Source organism: Juglans microcarpa x Juglans regia, chromosome 5D (genome assembly GCF_004785595.1).
Source record: "Juglans microcarpa x Juglans regia isolate MS1-56 chromosome 5D, Jm3101_v1.0, whole genome shotgun sequence".
NCBI lineage: Eukaryota > Viridiplantae > Streptophyta > Magnoliopsida > Fagales > Juglandaceae > Juglans > Juglans microcarpa x Juglans regia.
The window spans coordinates 25,678,204-25,694,106 of record NC_054602.1 but is presented as its reverse complement, the minus strand read 5'-3'; the positions used below and the strand labels follow the sequence as shown (position 1 = coordinate 25,694,106).

The window sequence follows — 15,903 nt, the reverse complement described above, 5'->3', positions numbered from 1 at the left end:
AATCAAGTATGGTTTGTGGTGTAGGGACGATGAGTTGAAGGGCTCACTATGTAATGACTGATATAATTAGTGAATAACAGAAAATTGGTACTTCGAGGGACCAAACCTCCACACTGCAATTTACTTTGACTTTTCTGGATCTCATTACTTGAAAAACCAGAGCAAATAAATACAATCGGTTCCTAACAGATTTCAGAACACAATCTGCACGACTCCACCCTTAAGCAACATGCTTAAGATAATTGTAATACCTAAAGACTCAAGCAACAAGCCCATTACGCTACTGGACTACACATGGCCCACTACCAACAATTCCTGAAATACAAATAACAAATAACTATGACCTACAAATAACATACGAAAATGCAAATAAACACATGTAATAATGTAAACCATCCGATTCCTTTAAGGGCAGAGATTTGCTGGAGCCTTTTAGAGACATGACAGAGACCCTCCTCCTTCAAGAACCTTGTCCGCAAGGTGTTTGAACTTCCCTCTGACATTCCCAATTTCTTCCCACGTTGCCTCTTCTTCGGCCATCCCATGCCATTTCACCAAAAGCTTTGTTGTCGCCTTTCTTCCCTGTCTCTTGAGGCGTCGTTGCAGTATCTTTTCTGGCTAGGGAAGGATGGAGCCATCGTAGTTGGTTGGAGGCAGCGTCTGTTGTGGAACAGCAATGGAGCCCGGGTGCTTCTTCAAGCATGAAATGTGGAAGGTCGGGTGGAGCCTCGCTTCGGGTGGCAACTAAAGATGGTATGCAACTGTTCCTAGCTTCTCAAGAATTTTGAAAGGCCCGTAAAATCTAGGAGCAAGTTTTTGGTTCCATCGAGCACTGACTGAGCGTTGTTGGTAGGGTTTAAGCCAGAGATAAACCCACTCACCTACTTCGAAACTCCACTCCGTTCGCTTCAAATCAGCAAATTTTTTCATCCTTTCCTGTGATTCCCGCAGGTGATCTTTCAATACTCTTAAAATTTTATCTCATTCTTTAAGGGTTTCTTCCACTGCTTGGACCTTGGTTGTACCGGGAGTGAACTGAAGGATTTTAGGGGAGGAATCGAAGACTGCTTCGAATGGTGTAGTTTTGGCAGAGGAATTTTCACACATATTGTACCAATACTCGGCTAAGGCAAGTCATTTACTCCATTCCCGCGGTCGTTCACCTGTGAAGTGACAAAGGTATCCTTCCAAACATTGATTGACTATTTCTATTTGTCCATCCAACTGTTGGTGGTAAGCCGTACTGAGATCAAGCTTGGTTTGTTGCAGGCAAAACAATTCAGACCAGAAGTTGGAGATAAAGACAGGATCTCTATCACTGACGATGGACTTGGGGTTACCATGAAGCTTGAAGATGTTGTCAACAAAGTGCCTTGCCACAGTGCTAGCAGTGTAAGGGTGGCTTAAGGCGATGAAGTGTGCATACTTTGTCAACCGATCGACCATGACCATGATGAAATTGTTACCATGGGATGGGGGAAGTCTTTCGATAAAATCCATACTGAGATCTATCCATGGCTGGTCTGGTATTGGAAGTGGCTGGAGGAGGGTTGTTGGGTGTTGATGCTCGATCTTGTCTTGCTGACAAATTTCACACTCAGATAAATTGCTTCACCATAGCCTTCATGTCAGGCCAGTGAAAAAAATTTCTGACTCTGGCTAGTGTTTTATGGTATTCCAAAATGTCCAGCTAACAGGTTATCGTGCATCTGTTGTAGGGCAAGTTGATGGAGCTGCGTGGAACCACCTAGATGAAACCGACCTTTCTACAATACAATATCGTGCCATAATGTATGTTTCCCATCTGTGAGTGTTCCCTCTTGTAGTTTACGATGGATTGTACCAAGTTGTGGGTCATCTAAGTGAGCTGACTTCATCCTGGTGAGCCATAGTGTCTTGAGTTGGGACAGGGAGGTAGCATAGCTTGATTCCTGCAAGGGACTTAGTCTAGATAAGGCATCTGCTGCCTTGTTTTCTCGACCTACCTTGTATTCCACTATGAACTCATAACCAATTAGCTTAGATATTCACTTTTGTTGTGCTTGGGTTCCAATTCTTTGTTCCACCAGATATTTGAGAGCCTGTTGATCAGCGCGTATCTTGAATTTTTGTCCCAGCAAATATGCACGCCATTCTTTACAGCTAGTACCAAGGCTAGAATCTCCTCATAAGTGGAGAGAGTGAGATTCTTGCCTTTAAGACCTTGGCCAACTTCAGCCAAGGGACGCCCTTCCTGCATAATCACTGCACCAATACCTTCTCCAAAGCATCACACTCCACAACAAAGGTTTTAGTAAAATTAGGTAGGCCTCATTCGAGTGGGGTAGTTAGGGCTTGCTTAAGTTGGATAAATGCTTGGGTGGCTTTGTCATCCCAATGGAAGGAATCTTTGCATAGGAGATGAGTGAGGGGGGCAGCAATAGTACCATAACCCTTGATAAATTTCCGGTAATACCCCGTGAGGCCCAAGAAACCTCTAAGGGCATAGAAAGTAGTGGAAATGGGCCATTGGAGCATACAAGCTATTTTAGAGGGATCGGCTTTGACTCCCTCTACAGAAATATTATGCCCTAAGTACTCAATTTCAAGGCAACCGAAACGACACTTAGACATCTTAGCATACATCTGGTGAGGGTGTAGAATACCCAGAACAGTTTTTAGATGGGAAATATGATCATTCATGCACTTGCTATACACTAGAAAGTCATCAAAAATTACTAACACAAATTTTCGTAAGTATGGCTGGAAAATGTCGTTCATTAGGCTTTGAAAGGTGGCTAGTGCATTAGTGAGCCCAAAGGGCATCACTAAAAACTCATAGTGGCTTTGGTCTGTTTGAAAAGCTGTTTTGGGAATATCATCCGGAAAAACCCTAATTTGGTGGTACCCCGACCTTAGGTCTAGTTTAGAAAAAATGATAACCCCACATAATTCATCTAAAAGCTCATCAATGAGAGGGATAGGATACTTATCTTTGATTGTGACTTGATTGAGTACCCTATAGTCAACACACATTCGCCAACTTCCATCCGCCTTGCGAACGAGGACTAGAGATGAGTAAGGGGTTTGACTTGGGCGAATAATTCCACTATTCAGCATTTCCTTCACCAATCTTTCAATCTCTTCTTTTTGGTAGTAGGGATAGCGGTGTGGTCAAACAGTAATAGGGCTTGCACCTTCCCTTAGGAGTATTTTGTGATCTTGACTCCGGTGAGGGGGTAGCCCCTTAGGCTCTTGAAAAACAATGCTAAATTGCTTTAGCAGGGGCTGCAACCCTTGAGGAATTGTAGTAGAAGAATGTTCCCCTATTGCCTCCACGAATTGAACCACCAAGCCCTTGACATTATTTTTTTGTTTTGCACAAAATTCCTCCATTCCTTCTACCATTGGGTCAGAAGGGATGAGTCCCCTTAATTGAATGGTTCGGCCACACCAGCTGAAACTCATGGTATGTTTTGAAAAATCCCACAAGCTAGGTGTGATACTCCATATGATAAGGGTAAGAGTAGGTGGTGTATGGAATCCCACATTGCTTGGGAATGAGAAATTCTTACTCTTTATAAGGTTTCACTGGGGCTCCAATTGTATCATTGACTAGTCCTTTTAGAGCATACGTCATGTGATTTGGGTCTTCCATTGGAGCGTTACAATAAGTCTCTATGTATATAGCCAATTTACTCCTAAACATGATCACAACCTCCAAGAGTCAATAAATAATGAGTGGTCAAAAAAAGACAACTCGTAGGCTGAATTGCACTGTCTCACAGCAACCCTCGCAAGGTAGGCGATCACCATTTGCTACCATAACAGTCAATCTTCTAACTTCAAGTGGGGATAGCTTAGCACGTTTTGCGACATCCGGATCCACAAAATTGTGAGTACTGCCTGTGTCTATTAACATTGTAGCTTGCTGATTTACCATCATTCCATACCTCATGGTTTTTGGTGTACCTGAGATGGCATGCAGTGAAATTTCCAGCACTTCACCTTCTTGTGTCTCCTCCACAACCTCCTCCTTAAGATTTTCATTGAGCACTTCCTCATCCTCATCTTTGTCTAATCCTTCCAGCAAGAACACCTAGGGGGCGCGACACCTATGGCTAGGCGACCACTTATCTTCACCATAGTAACAGAGGCCACAATCTCTTCTCTCCTTCATTTGGGCTGAGGTAATTCTTTAGATGGGTAAAGTTGGTTTAGGTTTGAGTGGAGGTTGGTTAGGTGTGTTGTCGTTTGGTGGGCCAAGGAGTTTTGGGGTTGTGGTTTGATTAGGACCAGGTAATCTCAGGAAATTGTTTCCTGATTGTTGTGAATAATTAGGTCCCAATGGGGTTTGGCTGGAGGGTCTGTGTGACTACATCCGACACCATACCTCTTCCTCATATAGGCGGGCCAAACCAAAAGTTGGGGGTAAACCTGTGGGTCGAAACATGGTAACGATGATGCGTATGTCATCACAGAGACCACTAAGAAAGGTGTTGACTCTAAAGTCCTCAGTGAGGCCAGGGATGCGATTAGAGAGTAACTCAAACTTTGTTTGGTACTCCTCAACTGTAGTGTTCCTTTGCTGAAGCCTAGTAAACTCCACCACTAGGTCATCAAATGGTGTTGGGGCAAACCGAACACTCATAGCTTGGAAAAACTCATTCCAAGTGTGGACTGGGTGAGATTCCAATAGCCATTGATACCATGTGAGAACCTTTCCTTCCATGTGGAAGGAAGCAAGGTGAATTTTTTGAGGGTCTAGTGTACTATAATAAGCAAAGAATTGTTGAGCTCGAAAGACCCACCCCGTTGGGTTTGTGCCATCAAATTTTGGGAAATCAAGACGCATGGTGCGACTTTGAATTCCTCCTTGAGACTCAAAGAGGGGGGTTGGGTGAACGGTGTCGGTTTGTAGGATAGTTGAATCGGTGTTTTGGTTACTGCTACTTCCGGGTTCATAGGTAGAGTTGAAGGGTGGTGGGATGGTTAGTGTTTGGCACAGATGGGTGTAGCTATTTGCCAGGTTGCCTACTTGCTAAATCAATTCCTCCAACAACCCTTGCTGTCTCAATTGTGCTCCCATCAGCTGTGATTGCGCCTCTTGCATTTCTTTGTTTTTTGTTTTTAGCTGGGCAATGGTCTCAGCCAATTGTGCAAGGCATGTGCCTTTCACCATGGGACCAAACCTGGCTCTAATACCACTGTAATGACTCTGATATAATTAGTGAATAACAAAAAATTGGTAGTTCAAGGGACCAAACCTCCACATTGCAATTTACTTTGAATTTTCTGGATGCCATTACTTGAAAAACAAAGCAAATAAATACAATCGGTTCCTAACAGATTTCAGAACACGATCTACATGACTCCACCCTTAAGCAACATGCTTAAAATAACTGTAATACCTAAGGACTTGAGCAACAAGCCCATTACTCTACTGGACTACACACGACCAACATGGCCCACTACCAACAACTCCTGAAATACAAACAACAAATAACTATGACCTACAAATAACATACGAAAATGCAAATATACACATGTAATAATGTAAACCATCCGATTCGTTTAAGGGCAGAGATTTGCTGGAGCCTTTTAGAGACATGACACACTACCACATAACTATATCATATGAAGATTCCATGTTAATTATCGAATAAAACAAAACCTAAACACACACTCATGCAATGTCGACCCTCGTAACACTTACTTTTAATGCTTTCACACTCCTTCATATCCAAAATTCCAGATTACCCAGTTTATCAGTACAAAACCCAAACGAGAATTCTATTACCATTCTGCCCTATTACTTCTATATCAATCCTAAAAAGTTAAAGCTTATGCCTCGTTTGTTTTCGCAGATAAGATGAAATGAGTTAAAATTAAAATTAAAAAGTTGAATAAAATATTGTTATAATATATTTTTTAATATTATTTTTGTTTTGAGATTTGAAAAAATTAAATTGTTTATTTTATTTTGAAGTTGAAAAAGTTATAATGATTAGATGAGATGAGATATTTTCTGAAAACAACCAACACCTTAATCTGTGACTGTACGAATAGACAAACTTGGCAGTAACTGCAGTGTGAGGAGTCAAAATTAGAGTAAAATTGGAAGAATTTTAGTCACTGAAACTTCACAGACGTATAAAATAAAGGGCCGTAAGTGTAAGATTTGGCACCAGATATGATGGCCGCCGTCGACGGTCCAAGCCTCCATGCAAATAGGGCAAAATAGGCCGTCGATTTCACTCCGACTCCACTCGTTGTCCTGCGAAGTCGACGAACAAGCTTCTCCTCCTTCGGTTCTCCTCCGCTTGTACCCTTCTTCTTCGACCCCATATTCCAATGCCTCGAAAATTATGGGACCGTTGCGCGAAACTCCATGCAATTCTACCGACGGAACGTATTCTTCGTCTTCCCTGTCGTCTTCTTCTTCCTCTTCCTCTTCTTCTTCTTCGGCCCGTTCTTGGTCTCCGAGGTCTAATGCCCCGTGTTGGGCGTATTGCTCATAGTTTTGGAGAATCTGAATGTATTCAGGGTGAGCACTGTCGTCGTCGCTGTCTGCCATTAGCAGACTAGGGTGCGCGAAGTGAGTTTCTTTAGAGGTTCTGTTGCGGGACGAGACACTGAGGCGACGTTTGGATATAGGTATACTGTAAACTCAATTCAACTTATCTCATTTCAGCTCATTATTATAACGATAACATAATTATTTTAAAAAAAATTAAATAAAATATAAAATTTACATAAAAAAATTAATTTTTTAAAAATAAAATTCACTCTTTTTTAAAATTATTACATTGTGTTTTTACGCAATTCAAATTAGAATTACTCACTTTTATTTTACAAGAAACAAAACAACTTTAGAGCATTAGATTTGAACTCATCAAATGAGTTTAATTTTTAAAATTTGATAAATTTATGTTTAAAATTACTGCATTAAATTTACCAAATACTAAAATCTGAAACTTTGAAGTACAGTACATTCCAATTTATCTTCAAATTTGAAGACTCACTATTGACACTATATAATCATTATTTTATTTACTTAAATTATTATTTTCCAATTTTGAGTCATAATAAATTAAGTTAGGAAATAATAATTTAAGTATCAAATTAAATTATTAATTAACATATAGTTAGTGTAATTGTAAAATATGAAAAAAATAAATTATAAATATTATTATAAAGAAAATAATATTATATTATTATTCTGATGAATATAATGATTAATCCAATATAGAATTATGGATAGGAAGGTTTTGAATTTATAGAAAATATATACTTTTCAACAAATTTTAAAAATGAAAATGATGAATTACAACAGCTCCACACTTTTTAAAAGTAAACATTTCAAAATTTTTAAAATCTAGCAACTCCATTTAGCCTTTATTGGTGCATTTTTCCCCACTGTCACTCTGTTGCCACCACCATCAACCACAACAGCCTATCAACATTGGTATGGTCTCAGACCACCACGACATTGTTGTTTCTTTTATGTATTGTGCTTTTAATCTAAAAAAATGTTATGTCCCCCTATCCTTGTGGTCGTCGATGCCGGTCAAGTCTCCCACCACCACCACTATCATCCTTCCACGAGCGACCTTCATGCTTCCATCTCGAGAATAGCACATTCATTGCATAACAATGCAATACACTGTCTTCCACCCATCGTACGATATATCTCGGCACGTATCCCTCTTTCTCTCTTTGTAACAACCCGCTCCTTCTTTCTGACGTAAATAAATTCAATTGCGAGTCTCGTTATGTGTATCGAATCTCGATAGCGTGTTTCTAAAGATATCATGTGACTTTTAAAGTAAACCCAATATTTTAAATGCACTGGAAATATTTACATGGGGTATTTTCAGTATTATTGAACCAAGTCTGATTTTAAATAAGACAATTATAACATTTTTGAAGAGTTTCAGAAATATTATAATTGTAGGAAATTATTTTAATATCATTTTATTAAAATGATTTCAGTTATTTAAAATATTATATGATTTAAATTATGTTGAAAACACTAATTAATTAAATGATTTTATTCTCTTAAAGATATTAAATAAGATTTCATCATTTTATTAATGATGAAGAAATATTATTTTATAAACTGAAGTTTAATTTAAATAATATCTATCTTAATTCCTCTCAGTGTTTTTAAGTTAAATCAGTGTTTAATCTCTTACTGTTAGATCGTTTTGAATATCCCAAGATGAAAGGTCTGAATTAAATACCCAAGCCCTCTCTCTTTCTCCCTCACTTTCCTCTCTTTCCCTTTCTCTCCTCCTCTCTCTCTCAGCTCACGCATATGCTACAAGCTCTCCTCCCTCTCACCCGATTCTCCCTCTCTCAACCCGATAGCGCCATGCGCCACCCAGTCCCACCGCCACCACCGGCAACTTCTCCTCACGCCGATGATCAAGCCAGTCACCACCGAACTCCCCTACGCGCAGCTCCCTCTCTCTTCTTTCGATAACCCAATCGAAATGGGTGAAACCCATTTCTCTCCTCGTGCTCTATCGTACGAGGCTACACAGGCCACCACACCTTCACCACCTCACACTGACGACCACCTCTCACAGACCCAGCCACCATGAACCTCCCTCTCCCTCTCCGTCGCACACATGCACACTACCCATAAATGGGTTTCACACAGTTTTACTGCCACTGACGGCCCTAGACCCGTCGTGCGTCGGTTCTAGCCCCACCAAGCACCTCCCCTGACCACCACGACTCCTCCCCGAGCTCCTTCATGCCAGTCAAGCCCTCCACCTCTCCCAAGCCCTCTCTCTCTCTCTCTCCCACGGCTCCTCTCCACCCATTTGGCCAGATCCACTGCCGTGCTGCCTCCACCTCGCCACCACAGCTCCAACGGCAACCCCCTCAACTCCTCTATGGCCAACCATGACTAGCCAAGCCCTCCCTCTGATTTCCCCTATTTGAAACCCACGGCTAAACTCCTCCACAAGCCACCGTGTCTCTAACGTGTGCCACCTCGGCACCTGTGGCGCCCCCGACCCCCATATAAGGAAATACGAGAATCGAGACGTCAGGATGGTGACAACACGGGTCACTCATCCCAACGAAATGTGCTCAAGTGTGTGTACATGCCATAATGTACAATAAACAACGCAACAAATAAATATAAATAAATCAACTAAGTATCATAATTTTTTAATACGAACTACATAAGTAAAATGATTAAAAGAGTTATACAGTCATCCCAAATAAAATATAAACAAGTCTCAAACCAAATACGAGTGATCCCAATCACTCCTCGGGCAGAGCCGAATCCTCAGGCTCACCCTCATCCTCCTTTGCATCAAAATCTGCGTTACTATAGAACGGTACCACAAGTAAGTATAAACCAAATAACTACGAGATAAAAACATATTAATGCAACCAACATGCATGCATATGAAGAAATATGCGACAGACCCAAAATATCATTTTCCCCGAAAATGAATATTTTTCAACACACGCCAAAATCCCATTTTGGCCCAAAAATAATAATCCGTCATTTTTCCAGAAAATGACCCAAATTAATAAAACATCATTTTCCCAGAAAATGAATCACATAAAAATCATTTTATTCAACACACGCTATTTTTCCAGAAAATAGCCCATTAATCCATTTTACGATATGCACCATGATCTCCCCTATGGATTATCCGCACGTCCTGACTTCGTAGCGATGCCCAGTTTCGTGCCCAACGCGTTCGTGGCCAAGCATCCTCTACACAATGAGCGATGCTCAGTTCCACGCCCAGCGCGTTCGTGGCCAAGCATCCTCTAGCCCCCGCCAGCAGAGGGGCCACGGAGTTGGCACGAGACCATCCTGTCCGATCCCGTTGTCGCTCAGCGACAACCCAAGGGACGTCACTCAGTATATTCCGCTCCCGAGTGACCAGATGAGCTCCACCGAGATAATGATTCATCTCGGCTTGGGGTCGTGATACATACGTACCCAAAAATCTTTTAACACATGAAAATCCAGTTTTCAATAAACACATGAACATGAATGCATTTACACGAAAACTCAGTTTCCTTTACAAACATGATTATGCGTGCAAATATGCCATGTACATGAACAACGTCATAACTAACAACCAACCACTCACAATGTAAACCAAACACACAACAACTCCGTCCATAATCCATCCGACTTCCGAACTCCTCGGACTCAGTCCGGCATAACCAACAAGATCACAACAATATGGGTTAGTGCAAAAATATATTTAAATCACGATAGTTCTTTGGAAAAATACTTACAGTGCTATAATATAATTTCTGAAAGATCACAGAGGTGTAAGAAGTAGCAGCTCAGCAACAAAACAGTGTAAAATACACTGTGGCTGTGGGTCTCAAAAATCCACTTTTGAATGGTGACAAACCAAGACCCGAAATTGATAGCGTAGGGTTTAGCAATGTCGATGAAGCTAGTGTTGGTGGTGGTTGGTCGTGGGTGGCGGCGTAGAGGGCGGTTTAAAGCCAAAAAGCCCAAAACGGAAATGTGGATGGTGGAGCTTCACTGGTGGCGATCGGAGTTGGGGATGGGTGGGTTAGGTTGCTAAGAGGTCGATGATAAAGTAGTGAAGAGATGGTGGCCAGAGGTGGCGCGACGGCGGCGCGCGAGCTTAAAGGGTGTCGCGACTTGGTGATGGGCGTGGGGGCTAACGGTGGAGTGGGAGGAGCTGGGCATGGAGGGGGTGGTCGCCGGAGGGAGGGGGAGCTAATAGGCTGGGCGGTGCCGGTCACGGTGGCGCGGCGGCGGCAGGATGGGAGAAGAGAGAAACGGACGGGGAGGGAGAGAGGAGAGGCTTCGCGCGGGAGAGAGAAAGAGGAGAGAAAGAAAAAGAAAAATGAAAAAAAAAATGGAGGGAAAGAAATGAGGTCCAATCTTCACACCTTGAATCACAAAAATGATCCAACGAAAAGGATTTCAAAACAGCATCTCAATTAAAATAATTTAAACGTAATGATAAAATATAAAATAAAATATTTAAATCCCACAATAAATTAATTTAAAAATAAAGAACAATTTAAATGTATAACAATAATATATTAAGGAAACATATCAAATTTAATTTTCACAATTAAAAATTATAAAATAAACCATTTAAAAATACGACAATTTTAAAACAAGAGAATAAAATTTTGAATTAATAAAAATAATCATTCAATAAAAATACACTAAAATACGGGGTGTTACAGCACCACCACGAGACTACCACCCCAGGACCACGACCCAACCCTCTTACGCATAGATCTGCACCCGTAGCCATCTTCAAGGACCCGAATAGCCACTGTAAGTGAGTTAGCCGCCACGTACGACCCTTCTGATGTCATTAACCGTGATGGTCAGTGAACAACCCACGGGTCAATCCTAACGATGGTATAACCCTCTATCTCTCGTTATTAATGTTAGTTGGTTGGTTAGATTGTGGATTGTGCAACTGTGGAGTTCATTGTGTAATGTGGTATCGTGATGTGCTGTGTATATGAACTGTTAGACGTAGTTGAGAAGTGTGTTGTGTAGTGTTGTGGACTGTGTTGTGAAGTGTGGATTGGGAAGAGTACACAGAGTGTACTCTGTGTGGCGTGGCGTGTGTGAAATGAGTGTACTCCATGTGGTAGAGTGATGCACCATATGGTGTGTACTCCATAGTGATGATGTGGCGTAACGTATGGGAAAGGAGTACACGTGGGGTGTACTTCATGAGGTGAAGCGATACATCGTGTAGCGTGTCGCGAAGATAAGGTTGGTTGCATGGTTGATGGGTATAGAGCGTGTTGAGTAGTGTCGGAAACTGTGGAACAGTATCCCGAAGTAGTTATGATGTGGCCTGTAGTCTAAGGTGACATGTGTCACCGAGTAGTTGACTTATGGTTGGGAGTATGTGGGAAGTGGCAGGACAGTACCAGAGTAGTGCAGCGGAAGTATGACTAGAGAATGTCACAAAGTGACATGGTTAAATCAGAAGTCGTGCTTGTGATGGGTGAGGAGTTAGTGTAGGAATGACGTAGCAGAAACGTGACGAGATGTCACGAAGTGACAGGAGTACGTGATGTACCTTACTCACGATGAGTGAGGAGTTAGCGTAAGAGTGATGTAGCTGGATTTCAGGTGACGTGACAAGGTTATGGTGTAGTTTGGGAGTAGTCTCGAGCTATGATGTGACGTAAAGTGTAGTTATGAATAGAGTCTTATCGTGTTAAGTGTTGGGATGAACTGTCAAGAGGGATAGATAGCATGAAGAATCATGCTAGCCGGGTTAAGAGAAGGTTGGTATCGGAGTATAGCGCTTGTCCCTACGAGCATGTGATCAACAAATTATATGTTGGTCTTAGGTGATGAAGGGATAAGGTACATGTGTAATATGGTGAAACACATGTGCCTGACAGATTTACCATATGTAATGGGTAATTTGTCCTAACCATGGTTATACGGTGCTTAAGCCTCAGAGTTGGCTTAAACTGTGTAGCGTGTATGGATGAGAATGAGGATTTAGTGCGAGCTAAGATACATGAAAGTAGTGACGAGAGTATCGTTTAGGATTGGGATGCGTGATTTAGTCAGCCTGAGTCGTGCATCGGGATGAAGTCAGTAAGAAGAGTAAGACGAAGATCTTAGTGTCTTAACCCTAACATGAATCATGGGTTCACTTTAGTGGATGAGTACTCGAGGTAAGATCTTGAGTTTGGAAGATGTAGTTAACATAAGTGGATCCTGAAGGTTTTAGCATAATAAAGGGCACGTAAGAGTACGAAATAGAAGGAGAGTGTTTCAAGTGAAGTGTAGTTCTATTCTAAATTTAGTTGCTTATGCACTAGATAGAAAATGACATCAACGTTATGTGTATGCATGTAAGTTGCCCTTTGACACGTACATGAATGGACTACATGAAATGCGTATGGCATGGAGTCTAGGTAAGTATTATGTTCATACTCTTCTAGAGTTTTCTAAAGGATATGAAATTGAGAATGAAATGTTTTTCCTTTACGATGCCTTACGAAACGAAAGGAAACGATGTTTTACGAAAAGCATGCTAAGAGTTCAAAAGTATACGTATGTATGACCCTTCTTGGCAATCTCTTTTTATGCAATTAAAGTATTAATTGTATGGATGTGAATAAATGACTATAAGCAGTATCTATTGTATGTATTTTCTATGAAATGAGATGTGAGGGTTATGCCTCGTGCTTTACTTTAAATGACGTGAAGAAAGTATTTTAAATGTCCCTATGAACTGATGTTTTATGGATGTTATGGAAGATGATGTTTAAGCTCTTGCTTTTAAATTATGTTTTTCTATGAATGAACTATTAAATGAAAAGGACTGAAAAGAAAATGATTGAAAAGACTAAACTAAAAGAAATGACTGAATGTTTAATGTATGAAATACATAATGACCACATGAATTAATAAAAAGGGTACCAAAATAATGGGCAAATTGCAATGACGGGTAAGTAGTATTGGTAGTGCACCTAATGCTGCCCCCTAACTGAAAAAAATTTCCAACCCGTGGCCATGGGCGGAGTCCGGGTTCAAAGGAAGACCGCTAACCCCAACACACGGGGCGTAATAGTGTGTACTGGCCAAAAAAAGTGATAAGAAAGAATGTATGAATGCACGAACTATTGAAAAAATGAAGGCACTGACAGAAGAAACGCTTTAAGAAAAGAAAATCCATTTTCAAGGAAAAACCCCGTCTAGTGATGTTTTCAAATGAATGCATGTAGGCATTTACGTATAGTATGCATGGAATGATGAATGCATGATTGAAAACATATGTTAGTATATTTTAACTGTATGAAGTAATGCTTACGAGTCATCGACTCATTTTAATTTTTATGTATGTCTCTCCCCCACAGAAATTGAATGAACAGTACGTGTCAAGATCGATACGGCACATGGGGAAGAGCATGGAAGTCTAGGCATGAGAGTTTAATTGTATGAAAGGCCTTTTATTGTAAGATTAATATTTTCCGCTGTAAACTTCTTTTATTCCCAAATCACATTTTATTTTATAACGTAGAGTCTTGCACTCTGATATGGAAGTAAAAAGTTTTAAATCGAACGGTAATTTCCATCGTCTTTTCTAAAACCATTTTATAAAAAGTCACACCATAGGAACGGGCATTACACCCTCTCTCTGTATGATTCAATATCTGGTGCTCATTTTCTAAACTTCTACCATTTTCGACCGTCTGACAGATAAATGGTTGGAGAGTCGTTGGCGAGGCTCGTGGTGGTCGTAGGTGGCCAGTAGGCTGTTGATCGGCGCATCTTGGTGCTACGGACGGAAAACGACAAAAAAACTCTATGGACAGCTCCAGCGTTTGCCGGACAGGGGGAGCCGAGAAACTCTAACCACCCTCTAGGTGGAAGAAATGGAAGCATGTCGATGGTTGAGTAGAGAGAAAGGGACATCTAGAGAGAGATTAAAAGCACTTTTCTAATTCCTCCAAATATTCGGTAAATTTCAAGTCATCTAAATTATTAGTAGTCCAACATATATAGATATTTATGTCAAAATGAAAGTGTAAATATATTTACCTTCATTTAAAGGGTACCCTAGGACATGGTCATGGTTTATTGCTATTTTACATGGTTTGGTTTTTCTCTACCTTAATCACACTGTCTAAGAAATGGAGGTTCTCATTTGCATGATTTAGTTAAAGTAAATGTTCAAATGTTGATTATTGGTTGCTTAAATGAAGTGTTGAATTGCTACTTATTATTGATTAAGTTGAAATTTTTAGATGTTCATTATCATGTACTTTAATTGAAGTGTACAAATTGTAACACCCTACTCTCCAATAAAGTCAATTTTTAAAAAAATTTCGGGGAACTGGTGTGATACAAAATTTTGACTTAAAAACTTTTCTTCTAATAAAACGCTAGATACAGAAGATCCCATAAATAAATAAGTGACATATTTATTAAATACTTAAAATTCAAAAGAGAGTATGTGGAAGTACTTATTTAAAATCAATAAAATCTCATATACTTATCAAAATAAATTATTAAACTAAAATCATAAAACTAAGCATAACATAAACTGTTTAGGCCTCTGCCTTGCCTCCCTCGGCTAAGTCTCATCTTGCAGTCTCATCATCATAAATATTATGATCTGGAGTGGTTTAAAAAACATACAAAAATAAGTTGAATACTCAATAAGCAATACATCATACAGTAAACATAATAAACATGTGGTTTCTAAAAAAATATGCATACTCATAAATTACATACGTGAATAACATGAACATAAACTTATTTTTCACTTATCATAGGCCAATATCCATTGTTGACCCTCGTGAGTTAGGGTTGGCGAATCTAAATAGATTCTAATTCTGCTCGTAGCTGCGGGTTATGGAATATTCCATTCATGAGGAAGACATATTGGGTGTACTACCAGCATGTAAAACTTGGCAATGCAATATACCTATAACATATGGTACATTTTTCATATCATAACATAGGCCGTTACGTATTTTATCATTCATAGTTCATCATAATCATACTTGCATACTTGTCATATCATAGATTTCAAGTGAAATCGCATATTTCATTCATACTTCATCATAATCATACTTGTGTACTTGTCATATTATAGATTTCAAATGAAATCACATTCTTTCATAAAATTCTGTAATACATGTTTTTTCACATAAAATCATGATTTTTTATAAATATTTTAATGCATAAATCTTCACATAAAATCATGCTTGGCTTTTTACAAATATTTTAATGCATAACTCTCACATAAAATCATGAATTTTCATAAATATTTTGATGCATAACTCTTTTTATAAAATCATAATTAATTTTCATAAATAATTTAATGCATAATTCTTTACGTAAAATCATGAATTTTCATAATTTTATCATGATTTGGGTACATAAAA

General features: G+C 39.7%; 1 protein-coding gene and 1 long non-coding RNA gene across 3 annotated transcripts in view; both read right to left on the bottom strand.

Moving 5' to 3' along the window:
• Positions 1–6,646, bottom strand: part of LOC121264541 (E3 ubiquitin-protein ligase RFWD3) — a 44,794-nt gene extending 38,148 nt beyond the window's left edge. For both annotated transcript variants that reach the window (XM_041167780.1, XM_041167781.1), the window contains exon 1: positions 6,168–6,646. In XM_041167780.1, the coding sequence (XP_041023714.1) occupies positions 6,168–6,556 (389 nt within the window). In that variant the 5' untranslated portion in view covers positions 6,557–6,646. The remainder of the gene's footprint in view (positions 1–6,167) is intronic.
• Positions 5,271–6,160, bottom strand: LOC121264544. The gene is made up of 2 exons (XR_005940516.1): positions 6,025–6,160; positions 5,271–5,822 (listed from the first exon to the last, which is right to left on the bottom strand). It is a non-coding gene; the product is annotated as an uncharacterized LOC121264544 (long non-coding RNA).
• Positions 6,647–15,903: the final 9,257 nt, after the last annotated feature.